Raw genomic sequence first — 12,480 nt, forward strand, 5'->3', positions numbered from 1 at the left:
CGTTCTACTTAAATACACTATGATGAGATCATACTATTATCTGGGGGTGAAACAAAAGGCTGAAAATTAACCAAAGATTTCTTTTGACATTAAAAAATAAGATCCTCTCTGCTCCAGCGAAGACCCTGTCAAAGACGACTTTGCAAAACTGTGCAGAAAGCTGCTCTGCCAGTCAAAACACTGGGCCCCAGACGAGACGGGCACTCGGGTCCCTGTGCACATCGCAGAGCACGTCACATCTGGATGAAAGAATCGGCGTGTGCCCTTTCATTCACACGTGGGACAGCTTCCCCCACACAGCCTCTGCTGCCAGAGACTCGCCGCTCTACGCTCATTCCTCTTATTGTCATTCTAATTAGCTTTCAAGAAGGAAAAAAAAACAGGCTCACACACATACACACACACATAGCGGCACTGGCTAGGACAAGAACCAAACAGTTTTACTCACTTAAGTGACAAACATATACATACAAATTTGCAGGTCCCAAGACAATTTTAGTATAAATTCATCTCATCTTCAAATTTAATGCTATGGAATACCCTGTAAATGCATATGCAGACATGTCGTTACACTAATAGACACTCTCTGAGACATCAACTACACACATCATTGGAGGTGTGAGATATAGAGAACTGGTGATTCCCAGTGTGAGAAAAAAAAAAAAGGATCAGGTTGAGACAATCAGGGCAATGACGTGAGGGACAGACGAGTGGGGGAAGCTGAAGCTTCACACACTTACCATGAGAACATTGCAAAGAGAAACGTTTTACCCCCCACCACTCAGCTCAAGCTAATGCCACAGAACACACACACACACACACATACATACATACATACATACACACATACATACACACATACATACATACATACATACATACATACATACATGCATGCATGCATGCATATACAGTTGAAGTCAGAATTATTAGCCCCCCTTTGATTTTTTTTTTTCTTTTTTCTTTTTTAAATATTTCCCAAATAATGTTTAACAGAGCAAGGAAATTTTCACAGTATGTCCGATGATATTTTTTCTTCTGGAAAAATTCGTATCTGTTTTATTTGGCTAGAATAAAAGCAATAAAAACATTTTAGGGTCAAAATTATTAGCCCCTTTAAGCTATATTTTTTCTGAAAAAAGTCTACAGAACAAACCATCAATATACAGTAACTTGCCTAACTACCCTAACCTGCCTAGTTAACCTAATTAACCTAGTTAAGCCTTTAAATGTCACTTAAAGCTGTATAGAAGTGTCTTGAAAAATATCTAGTCAAATATTATTTACTGTCATCATGGCAAAGATAAAATAAATCAGTTATTAGAAATGAGTTATTAAAACTATTATGTGTAGAAATGTGTTGAAAAAAATCTCTCCGTTAAACAGAAATTTGGGGAAAAATAAACAATGGGGTGAATAATTCCGGGGGCCTAATAATTCTGACTTCAACTGTACATACACATACATACATAAATGCACACGCACACACAAGTACTAGTATGGTTTATGTGCCCTCTCCTGCTTTACCCTACACCTAATACCAATTTTCACAGTAAACCTGTGGCAAATTTTGGATGTCAAAAGACCCCATTAAGTATGTTTAAGCATTTTGAAATATAAGGACACAAGACATTTCCTTGCAAACCACCTTAAAGGGATGACAAATGAAAAGTTGGTCATCTATTATCTCTTCACTTGTTCAAAATGATTTTCTTTCTTCTTTTAAAGAAAATTATTTTGAAAAATGCTAGTAACCTGTGACTATCGACTTCCACAGTATTTGTTTTTACCCCCCACCATTCAGCCCCAGCTAATTCCACAGAACACACACACACACACACACACACACATGTATATATGCTTTATGTGTACTCTTCATAGGTGTAATGTATTTTAAACTGTAAAAACAGCTTATTATTCGGCCTTACCCTAACCCTCACAGTAAACCTGTGGCCAATTTTGACTTTAAGCATGATTTTTAAGCACTTTTAAATATAAAGGGCACAAGCCATGTCCTTGTAAACCGCCTTAAAGGAACAGTTCACAATGAAAAAAGAAAATAAATAGTTCTGTCATCATTTACTCTCCCTTTACTTGTTCCAAACCTGAGTTTCTTTCTTCTTTTGAACACAAATAAAGATATTTTGACAACTGTAACAATTGACTTCCATATTATTTGTTTTTTCTGTGTATGCCAGTGGATACAGGTCTTCAGCTTTCTTCAACCTGACTTCATTTGTGTTCAACAGAGGAAACTCAAAGGTTTCAATAAATTTGAGGGTGAGTAAATTTTGGGAGAATTTTTGGGTGAATTATTCCTTTAATAGCGTACACCCAAGTAATAACCATGTCGTTATACAATTTGTCCTCATTAAGCCTCATTTACACTACGAGCCACTCACAGCTGCAAAGCGACAAGCAGAAGTTCATTTCAACGAAGACTGAGCGACTATGGGCTAATTTATACTTCTGCGTTGAGTGATCGGCGTGACCCACGGCGCATGCCTCGCGCATTGCCATGCATTTACACTTCTTAGTGCTGTTTGTGTAGGCAGGTTTTTATGTTTCTTCGCTGGTGTTTTTTTTTTTTTGAACGCTACCTTAATGTACAAGTAGCTACAATTTGCTCATTCAGAGTCAGCAACCAAAACAAAACTTTCCACCTAGAGCTACTTCACGGGATTCCACACTTGTAAACACTCGCTCCCAACGGTTTCGGACGGCTCTCGGTCCCGCCCACACTCATCAGCTCTACCAAGCTGACCAATCACAGAGCTTGCGGTACACGTTGTTGTGACGTGTATTTACATTTTTTGAGAAGTGCGCATCAACGTTGGTGTTGGCCACGGTAAGGGTTATGCGATCGCATGAAGGCTGCGCCGGAGAATATGCGTGCGCTTGATGCAGAAGTATAAATCAGCTTTAACAGGGATCTCCATTTATGCAAGTGACAGAGACCGTTGGTGACAAGGTGGGCATGTCGAGCGACGTGACAAAGTTGAGATTCCTACAACTTTATGCAAATGAAGAGCAACTTTCTTGAGCGACAGCCAATAGGAACACTAGTAGAGCTCATATGATCCTCTCTCAGCTCACTCAGAGGGCTGTTGTATTTTTCGTGCTTAGACCTACACAAAGACCTACACAAACCTGCATTTGCAGCAGATCACCACCCAGAGCAACAGGCAGCTACAAAGTCACTGCTAGTGTGAATGAGGCATCAACCATAACAAATACACATGCACACACAGCTATCTTTATGGGGACTTGATGTAATTGTACTGTAAAAACTGTATATTCAATCCATATACTCCAGACCCTATGCCTAAACCCAAACCTCACAAAAGAAACAATCTGTATTTTTACATTTTCAAAATACTTAATTTTGTTCAATTTTATAAGCCATTTCAGGACAAAATCAGGACAAAAAAAATATATCCACAAAGTCAAAATTTACTGGTATTGCTATTCTCTTGTTAAGTTGTGATGTAAAGAATACTGTTTCTGGGTCCGCTACTCATTTAAACTTAGAAAATTTTCGTTTACGACCACTTTTTAGTCATAGAATACGTTAAAATTAATTCTATATAAAATCATGGTGTACAAAACAGTCTCTGTACTTTAACAAGTATACCAATATTTTAACAATTTATGAAAAATGTATTAATTACTTTCAGGCCATCTGATATTAGGCAAGGATATATATAGATCTATATATATCTATATCTATATATATAGAAACATTATGGGGAGACCCAACAAATCTAGTACTTTCGAAATAAATAAATAAATATATATATATATATATATATATATATATATATATATATATATATATATATATATATATATATTTATTTCGAAAGTACTAGATTTGTTGGGTCTCCCCATAATGTTTGATAGAGCGATTGGACCTGAAAGCCGCTTCGCGTGATGTCACACTTAACAAGCGAATACTTTTGGGAACATTTTGTCCCCATAATGCAAGGTAAACAAATACACACACACACACACACACACACACACACACACACACTTTCAGGAAGGCATGCAACTAATGCTTCTTTTTGAAAAACTGCTTAAAGTCATAAACAGTGAACAGGTGTTTTTACTGATACTGCATTTATAAACAGGGTTTCTACAAGTTTCGTCAAGTCAAATTTAAGACTTTTTAAGACCTTTTTAAGACCATTATGAATGAAATTGTAGACTTACACAAGGCTAAACGCTAAGGATTTTTTCCTAATGGCCCAGTTAAAACATTAAAAACCATTGAAACAAATACTATTGTAAGGAAGATAATCGAACCATATGTTTATAAATAGAAATAGAAATAGAGTTGGTAAATACAGTTAATACATGGATTAGGTAGCTTTACATGGACATAGGAAAATTAAGACCTGTTTAAAATGATTTAAGACCTATAACACAATATTTCAGTAAATTTAAAACTTTTTAATGCCTAAAATTTTGATTTTGAAATTTAAGACATTTTAAGACTTTTTAAGACCCTGCGGATACCCTGATAAAAGTTTCAAAATGTTTTGAGCTTGTCCACTTTTGACCACTTACAGAGGCACAGCACTAAAAGACCACCTCCTCTCTACTTGCTGACTTAATATACGACTAGTTGTAAGGTCATGTTGTGAGAAAGCACACTAAAATAAGCTTTTCATACTGTGCTGTGTTGTACTAAAGCAAACAGATTTTGACTGATATCATAGTTGCCTTCCATATCCTTTTCATACTCTTGTTTTTCAACACTCACATAAGCTGCTTTGTCTATTCAATAGTACTCATGTGTTGAACTAAGTTCTCCAGCAAGTCATGTAGAGCGTGACAAAATAAGAGCCATAGTGTATGTGCTGACAAAATCTAAACTCAAGATGGTCACAACAACAGACTCATTTTCACACACTTCAATACCAGGTGGAAAAAGTAATGTATCCTGACTGAGCACTTGTGATTGGATCACTGAAAGCATTGCTTACTTACTAACTTCATTACAGACGTCCCGAGCCATTCTCAAAGATTGGAACTGGGGCAAGCCAGGCTTATTCTGAAAACGTACATCTATATACATTTCTAGAAAGCATCAAATACGTCCTGGGAGCTGCTTTTTTGCAGTCTTTGTTTTCGTGAATCCACCAGAGGCCGCTGTATACACTTTTTTGAGATCTCTTCTCGCGTAAATCCACCAGAGGCTACTGTCGACTGATTGAATGACTGACCAATCGACTGACCCACACTCTTGCTTCCTTAAACCCAACCATTAGTGTTTTATAAAAGCACCGATTGACCCACCCACCCAACCGACAGTTTTAAAAAGCAATACAGAAAAAGAAACGTCGTCGCCTGATTTTTACCACGTTTTCAGATTTTACCACATTCACACCCTGTTATTTACTCGTTTATTTTATACTTTGGATTCAGTTTTTGCCTTACCCGCTTTCTTGAACCGTTCTTCACCGGACTCAAACCCCGTCGTAATGGTCAACTCCTCTCTGCATCTCAACGCCGACGTACGTGGTGAGCTACTGAGCAAACTGGTAACAACGGGAAAGCAGTCCATATGGAATTGCAGCCATACATACTTCCGGCTACATATTTCAGGATCTCCAGAATTCTATATAGAGCTACGTTTTCAGAATGAGCCCATGTTGAATTGGGGACATCTGTTGTTAAGTTAGTATTTTTTCCCATGGTTAATTCATATATTCAAGTGCCATATGGATTAAAACAGATCATAATTTTAATTTGCGCCAATTTAAATAGGATGACTAATCTGACTTTATCTCTCAACAAGCCAACAGATAATCAAATTTGTGAGATGATTATGCATGCATTGTTATCAAGTGAGAGACAAGTGCCCTTGTTATAAGTGAAAGAGAATATTAACAGTAGAATCATGTAGAAGTTGCATTTTTTAAATACATTTTCCAAAGAAAAAAGCATCACACCAATATGACACAATGATCCAATTCTCAAGAACTTGGCGTCTGCTTTAAATTGGATCTATGAAAGCTTTCTCTTCTTCATCAAAGACATCCATCATTCTCAGACATCCTAATTTGTCACTGACCCACAAAAGAATTATGTAAATTGTGCGATGCAACTTCTCCACATTTCTGCAGTATAATATGCTCTCTAATTTAATATTCTCTCTCACTTATGTCCTTGTCTTGGTCTCTTGATTAATACGAGATCATAAAAATGCATGTATAATACAAGAACTGGAAAAAAGTTGTACAAGATTTCCTAGATATAGGCTGAAAATGCAGAACGCAGCCATTACTCCTTGATACTTTGCTTTGTGAAAATCATTTCTGTTAATTGAAACCGACATCTATATCTGTAGCCTCTGCATAACTCATTTTGTGCAGCAAAAATCCAATTACCAAAAGAAAACGGGGCTACATGATGTGAAATCCCAGTGTTTGAGAATTCGAACCCGAACCTCCCTAGTGACGCCATCAAAGACACTGAGATTCCATAAATCCTCCAGGATTGAGGATCATTCCCTGCAATATGAAAGAATTTTACAACTCGAAACCTCTTTTCTCATGCTATTTCTCATCGGTTGCATCATCCTCCTTCACATATGGAAAAAATTGAGCAAATTAACGCTCCCCCATCTGTACGTAAAAACCCAATCATGGCTAAATTATTTCTTAACTGCCACATGAGCATGCATTATCAAAGCACTGTCAAGTTAGTGGAAAATGGCAGCTGACAATCCTCAGCAGGACATATCCTGACTTTTCACTTCTGACTTTGTTGTGAAAGTCTGGAGACAAGCCAGGACACGCTATATGGGAATTCCCTAGTATGGGGCAGCCCTCCTGCAGTAGGAAAAAAATTACCTGGCTAAGGCTGCATCTACATAAATCCACTTATATTTGAAAATGGCATTGTGTTTACTTTACTTTCCTTTCCAAGCATTTTTTCTTAATGTAGGAAATAATTGCATGTTAGAAATGCACAAAAATAAAAATCCTGCGCCAAAACAAGGACATTTCGCTGCAGTACCATGGCTGCAGCAGGCACAATGATATTATACAGATTCTAACTGGTGGTGCAATCATAGGGCTTGGTGCTGGGGACTATTTTCAGGCATTGCCCAATATTACTGTGCCTGCTGCAGCCATGTTACGGAAACAATTGTTTCTTGATTATTACACCAGATAGAGAGAATAGCTCCTAGCCATATCGGCCTAGTAAATAGCAACTTTCATTTTCTGTTGGTCTTGATACATGATGTAACTTCAGAAGAGCATACCTGTCAACCCTCCCGTTTTTAAAGGGATTCTCCCGTATTTTACAGTTCTATCCCGATATCATCTTGTAAAAGTATTTTCCCGTATTTCTCCCATATTTTCAGTCTTTCTCTGAAGAGAAATAACCATTAAAGAATAAACATTAAAGAGTCTTTTTTCCTTTTACGCAACCCATACCGCCGAACCACCAGGGGCCGCCCCTTGCTCTTAAATGTGAGTTTGTTCTGTGCTTTCGCTTTGTTTATAGCAGGATTCCCTTTCCTTTTCATTACAGTTGCCGTCTCCCCTTCATATGCAATCCTCAAAACAGTCATATGGTTGTGCATGACTGTCAGCTGACGCTGTCCATAGTGATAAATAGACGCTGTTTCCCAAACAAATTCTGTACACGCGATTTGAAGCGGAGTGAAAGTCTGGGTTTTGGGTGCGTGTTTGAACAGACATATACACATAATTAATAATAATAATATCTAAAGATGTCGATCTTGGGAGATTTTTTTCAAACACAACTATTTTTGTCCTAAATGAGCATAAAAAGTAAGGAAAGCAATAGAAAGTTTTCATTATAACGTTAGATCTGTGCATTTTTAAAGTGACACCTGTTATTTAATGTAATAAAACGAAAAAAAAATCTAAATAAATAAGAGATTCATTCGTTGCTCTTTAATCAGAATGTGTAAGTTATACAGTGAAGAAACGGCTAATGAGATTTGATAGCTTGAATCTATTTCATTATAATAGCTTTTCATTTTAATAAGCTGAACTGTATGCTAATGTATTTGCTGCTAATGTATACTATTTATTTTTTCTTTTGTAAATAATAATAATAAAACATGTCACTGACCATTTAACAGTTTATTTACAATAAAACCGCTCCAAATAAACATATTTAGCAATTTGGAGATTTTTAGGGGGGGGGGGGGGGGGTAATGTCCCTTATTATGGTGGCATATCCCTTATTTTTTATGGCATATCCCTTATTTTCACATCCCAATGTTAACAGGTATGGAAGAGTCAAGAGTTACATACGAAAAATTGCACAAATCTTTGGTCATTTGAGCAGGATGCTAAAGGTTTAATGCTATTAAATGATCTATACTAAGCCAAGCTAAATGTGCTCCCGTCAGACCTGGAGATAGGCTGAATGGATTCAAAAATGGTAAAACTCAACTGTTTAACTGTTCCTTTAAACCAAAGTCAAACACTGCGTGTTTCACCACACATATTGAGCAGTACAATTAGGATTATTTTAAAGTACCTACATTTTCATATTCCACAAAAACTTTTCAAATTTTCACAGGAAATACATCACCACAGTGAGGAAAGATGGACAAAATATAAGACAAAAAATTCCAGTGCATATTCATAATTGCAGACATATACTTATAGGTGCAGTAGGTGATCTGCCTAAATGCTAACCGGTTAGCATATTATCTTTTTCAAATTCAATTTCTCCCCTGTCATCAAAGCCACGACTCCTGAAATTGCGAACGCGCACATTAAAGATGACAGAGGCCCACTAGATCATGTCATTTGCCAGCGCTATTTACTTATGTTTACTAATGTAAAATCTACATTATTGATGCTGTGCCTTATGAAACTGAAAGTAGTCACAATCTATCGCCGGAAGATTTCAGTGGTTCAGTAATATAACCTATTCGTAACAAAAACACAATCTACATCAGCTTTGCGTGACTAAAATAGTTTTAAAACATAACATTACCCATCTAAACTAAATACTTCAGCCATGGTGTCGTCCTTCCTCCAGCGTGCCAAAGTCACTTATAAAAGCAAAAGGATTTTAAAAAGTTTTTATTGAGTTTTGATTGATTGTTTTTAGTGTCGTGTTGACATGATTGCGTGTGAACGCACATCAGCGGATCTGCGTGAACGGGTGCACAGTTGTTGAAATCTCCATTTGCTGACAGACAGTTTGGGCTACTTATCAGAATTATTGGCTCAACTATATTTAATTATCTGAACATTTTTAGTCTTATGCCTTACCCAGAATATAAAAATACACATAAATACATTTAGATAATTTGCTTTATTCATGACTATTGAAATGTGAAGGACTGTCAACCAGCACAACAAATCCGTCTGAAGACAATCACCTACTGCACTTTTAAGTTCAAAACATACTTTATAGTGATCGATGATAGGTTACTGTACTAGTAGGCGGGGCTTCGTTCTCCATATTAACCGCTACACTTTTACTAATTCAAAACTATACAAGTGACACGTCTTGTGTATTCTATAGTCTTTGATCCAGCCCAACTTTTGCATGTGTAGACAATGTGTGTACAACAACTGAAGGTGAACGTTTAGAAACAAGAGCGAGCACATGATGGAACAAAACATAATAAACTATGTTTTCCCAGGTGTTAAGAAAGATCAGAAATGGGAACGTCAATCTCCTGACTGCTCTGCAAAGATATCAATCCGTAGTAAAAACGATGATACTCCGTATCACATCAAGTCTGACTGAAGTGAAAGCATCCCCAGGTTTAAGCTAATAGAATGACTGATAACATGGTTTCAGTATTGTGGACTTAACATCACTCCCTACCCCCAGCTGTAATAGCTTAATTTGTCACCCTGACACACATACAAACACGCACACACACACATACACACTTGGCTCAAATACCTCATTAATGCCCAGCAGCCTATTATCTGAGGAGGAGGGGAAACGTTCGAATTTACTGCAGCCAATTTGAATATGCAATGGGCTAAAGATATAATCACTAAATCTAATTCGACAATTAGAACGGATTCCAGTTTTACACACTTGACACAACTACACTACTCCAATTTTAAAGCAGAAGGAAACTCCATTAGATCAGATTTTGCTCAATTACTACATGTGACAGCATTCTGCATATTGTAATTGTGGAATCAATGGGGGTCGAACGATGCTTTAGGAGACACGGCGACCACGGTTATATCTCCTCCTCGTCGCAGGTCTTTCATGTCTGCACTGAGACAACAGGCATAGAGACACAAGAGGCTCCCTTGGGTTTACCAACACCCCCACCTCTTCCCAGAGCTCTTGACAAAGCCTTTCCAGTTGCCAGTCTGACCCAGTAACCTGGCGAGCAGCTCGGGGGTGTTGAGTAGCTTCTCCCGGGCTTCCGACCGCAAGAGAGTCACACAGTCCGCCGTTTGTATATGGAGCGGGTCCTTTTCCTGTCCAGCTTCTGGATCAGATGGCTATGTATTAGACGGGGGCCCGATAGTGACAAGCAGGCGCTGATGAGAAGGTGTGCTACAGCTGAATGTGTTAATCCGGTTAGACACAGGCATCTTTCTTTAAAGCAGTTTCACCGGAATGCACTCCCTACTAAAAATCCACATAGGCCGTACAGTGTGACCGCACACCAATTTCACAAGCTGTAAATAACAATACTCTCATATAAACCCAACCTTTGGCCCGCCAAGGTTACAAAACCCTAGAATCTCATCCAAACAATGACATTCTGCTGATTTACGGCACATAATTGCGCTTATGAACATGCACGCTACTATAATTATATAAATGTTCCCAATCTAGTCAAGCAGGCCCTGAGGGTGGCGTCACTGCAAGCTACAGTTCCCCGTCCGTGTCAGGCACTGGTTTAGGAGCTCATGAAATATTGAGAGGGAGTGCAGGCGACTGAGGGGTGCCGTGAGTTTTTTTGCTGCACGACTCAACAATCAGGTCTAATTAAAGCATTGCAATTTTTAGGCATCAGGAGGGGTGAGGAAAAACACATTCATCTTACCCCCTGGTTCCCCTTGAAGCAAATTGCCGGCTGATTTGGTAAGGACCCCTGGGGACAGAAGAAAAAAAGGTACAAGAGGTTGGTAAGCATCTAGTATTTTTATAGAAAAGGATTAGAAACAGGGATGAAATACTGGAAATGCATCATCTCCACATGAATTTCTAGGTTGAATCATAATGAATGCTTTAACTCTCATAATGCAGTTGAATTCAGAAGAGACACATCATTTTTTTGTTTAGTTTTTAGTGTGGGAGTGAAACTTTGTAAATGCACCCATTAAACTATCAATATTCAATTAAAATTAAAACTTTATTATTTTGCAGGTTTAGCATTTGGTTTTACCATAACATATTATTTATAATAATTTTTCACATTTTTAATTTACAATATAAGGTGTTCTAGTAACTACATCATAGTCATATTCGGTGTTGAGGGGAACGTATTACTAGTAGCATGAGTTGCGTAATAATATTACTTTCCTAAGTAATGAGTAGGGCCAGACAGAAACTGCGGACATTTTTTGCTATTTCTGCTGAGAATTTTGTAAAAAGAAAAAATCTGTGAATTTATGTGGAATTATTTTGGGAGTATCGTAACTAAAATCTTAAGATATTAAATAAAAATAATAGCTTTTATAACTTCTATTAAATGTTTACAATGCAAATCTAAGTAGATCCACTTATTTGGTAAACAAAGCAAGTCTATCATATATCTACTAAAAGACAGAAAATATTACTGCACAAACTGTATTGCACATAAATTGATAGAAAACCTTTCATATTAGTCAATATTGTAACTGAAATTAAATAAAAAACTGAATCGATATAAATTTACACACATTTACACAAGTAAATATATAGATTCAATGATGGGCCAAAAATCTGTGGATTTCTGTGTGTGCAGATTCCGTGTTGTCCTAGTAATGAGTAAAGTAGCGCATTACTTTTAAAAATAAGTAATAATATTTGAGTTACTTTTTGAAATTGTAACGCAAGTTACTTTTTACTTTAATAAATTAACTTTTAAAAAATAAATTGCTGAATTACAATTAAAGTAGTCATGAATCATGCAGTCAATAAGAGAATGTGTTTATTATTTTGAACTCATCAGGAAAGGAGGATTGTCTCAATGGACAGGGATTTTACTTAAGATAAATAGTACAAAAGTAGCAAACATGTTGCTTTAAACTTTAAATAATCTGTATATTCGACATGTATAGCTCTGGGCTCAGAAAGTTATCAGATAACGTTTTTCCTTTCCCCAGTGTGTTGTTAAGTGCAGAACAAAAGAAAAAAAAGAAAGTTCTGAAAGAGATCAAGCCTCTGCCAGGTAATAAAAAGCAAAATAATAACGCAAAAGTAATTTCAAAGTAATGTAACTAGGGATGCTCAAAATAATAGATTACCCGTTAACTGAAAAGGTGTGTTTGTAACTGATTA

The 12,480-nt window shown here is 37.0% G+C and overlaps 1 protein-coding gene across 1 annotated transcript in view; it reads right to left on the minus strand.

Moving 5' to 3' along the window:
* LOC130245253 (RNA polymerase II elongation factor ELL) overlaps positions 1-12,480 on the minus strand; it is an 82,405-nt gene that overhangs the window by 64,182 nt on the left and 5,743 nt on the right. The window contains exon 2 of the mRNA XM_056477878.1: positions 11,042-11,089. Within this exon, the coding sequence (XP_056333853.1) occupies positions 11,042-11,089 (48 nt within the window). The remainder of the gene's footprint in view (positions 1-11,041; positions 11,090-12,480) is intronic.

This window comes from Danio aesculapii, chromosome 18 (genome assembly GCF_903798145.1).
Source record: "Danio aesculapii chromosome 18, fDanAes4.1, whole genome shotgun sequence".
In the NCBI taxonomy this organism is placed as follows: Eukaryota; Metazoa; Chordata; class Actinopteri; order Cypriniformes; family Danionidae; genus Danio; species Danio aesculapii.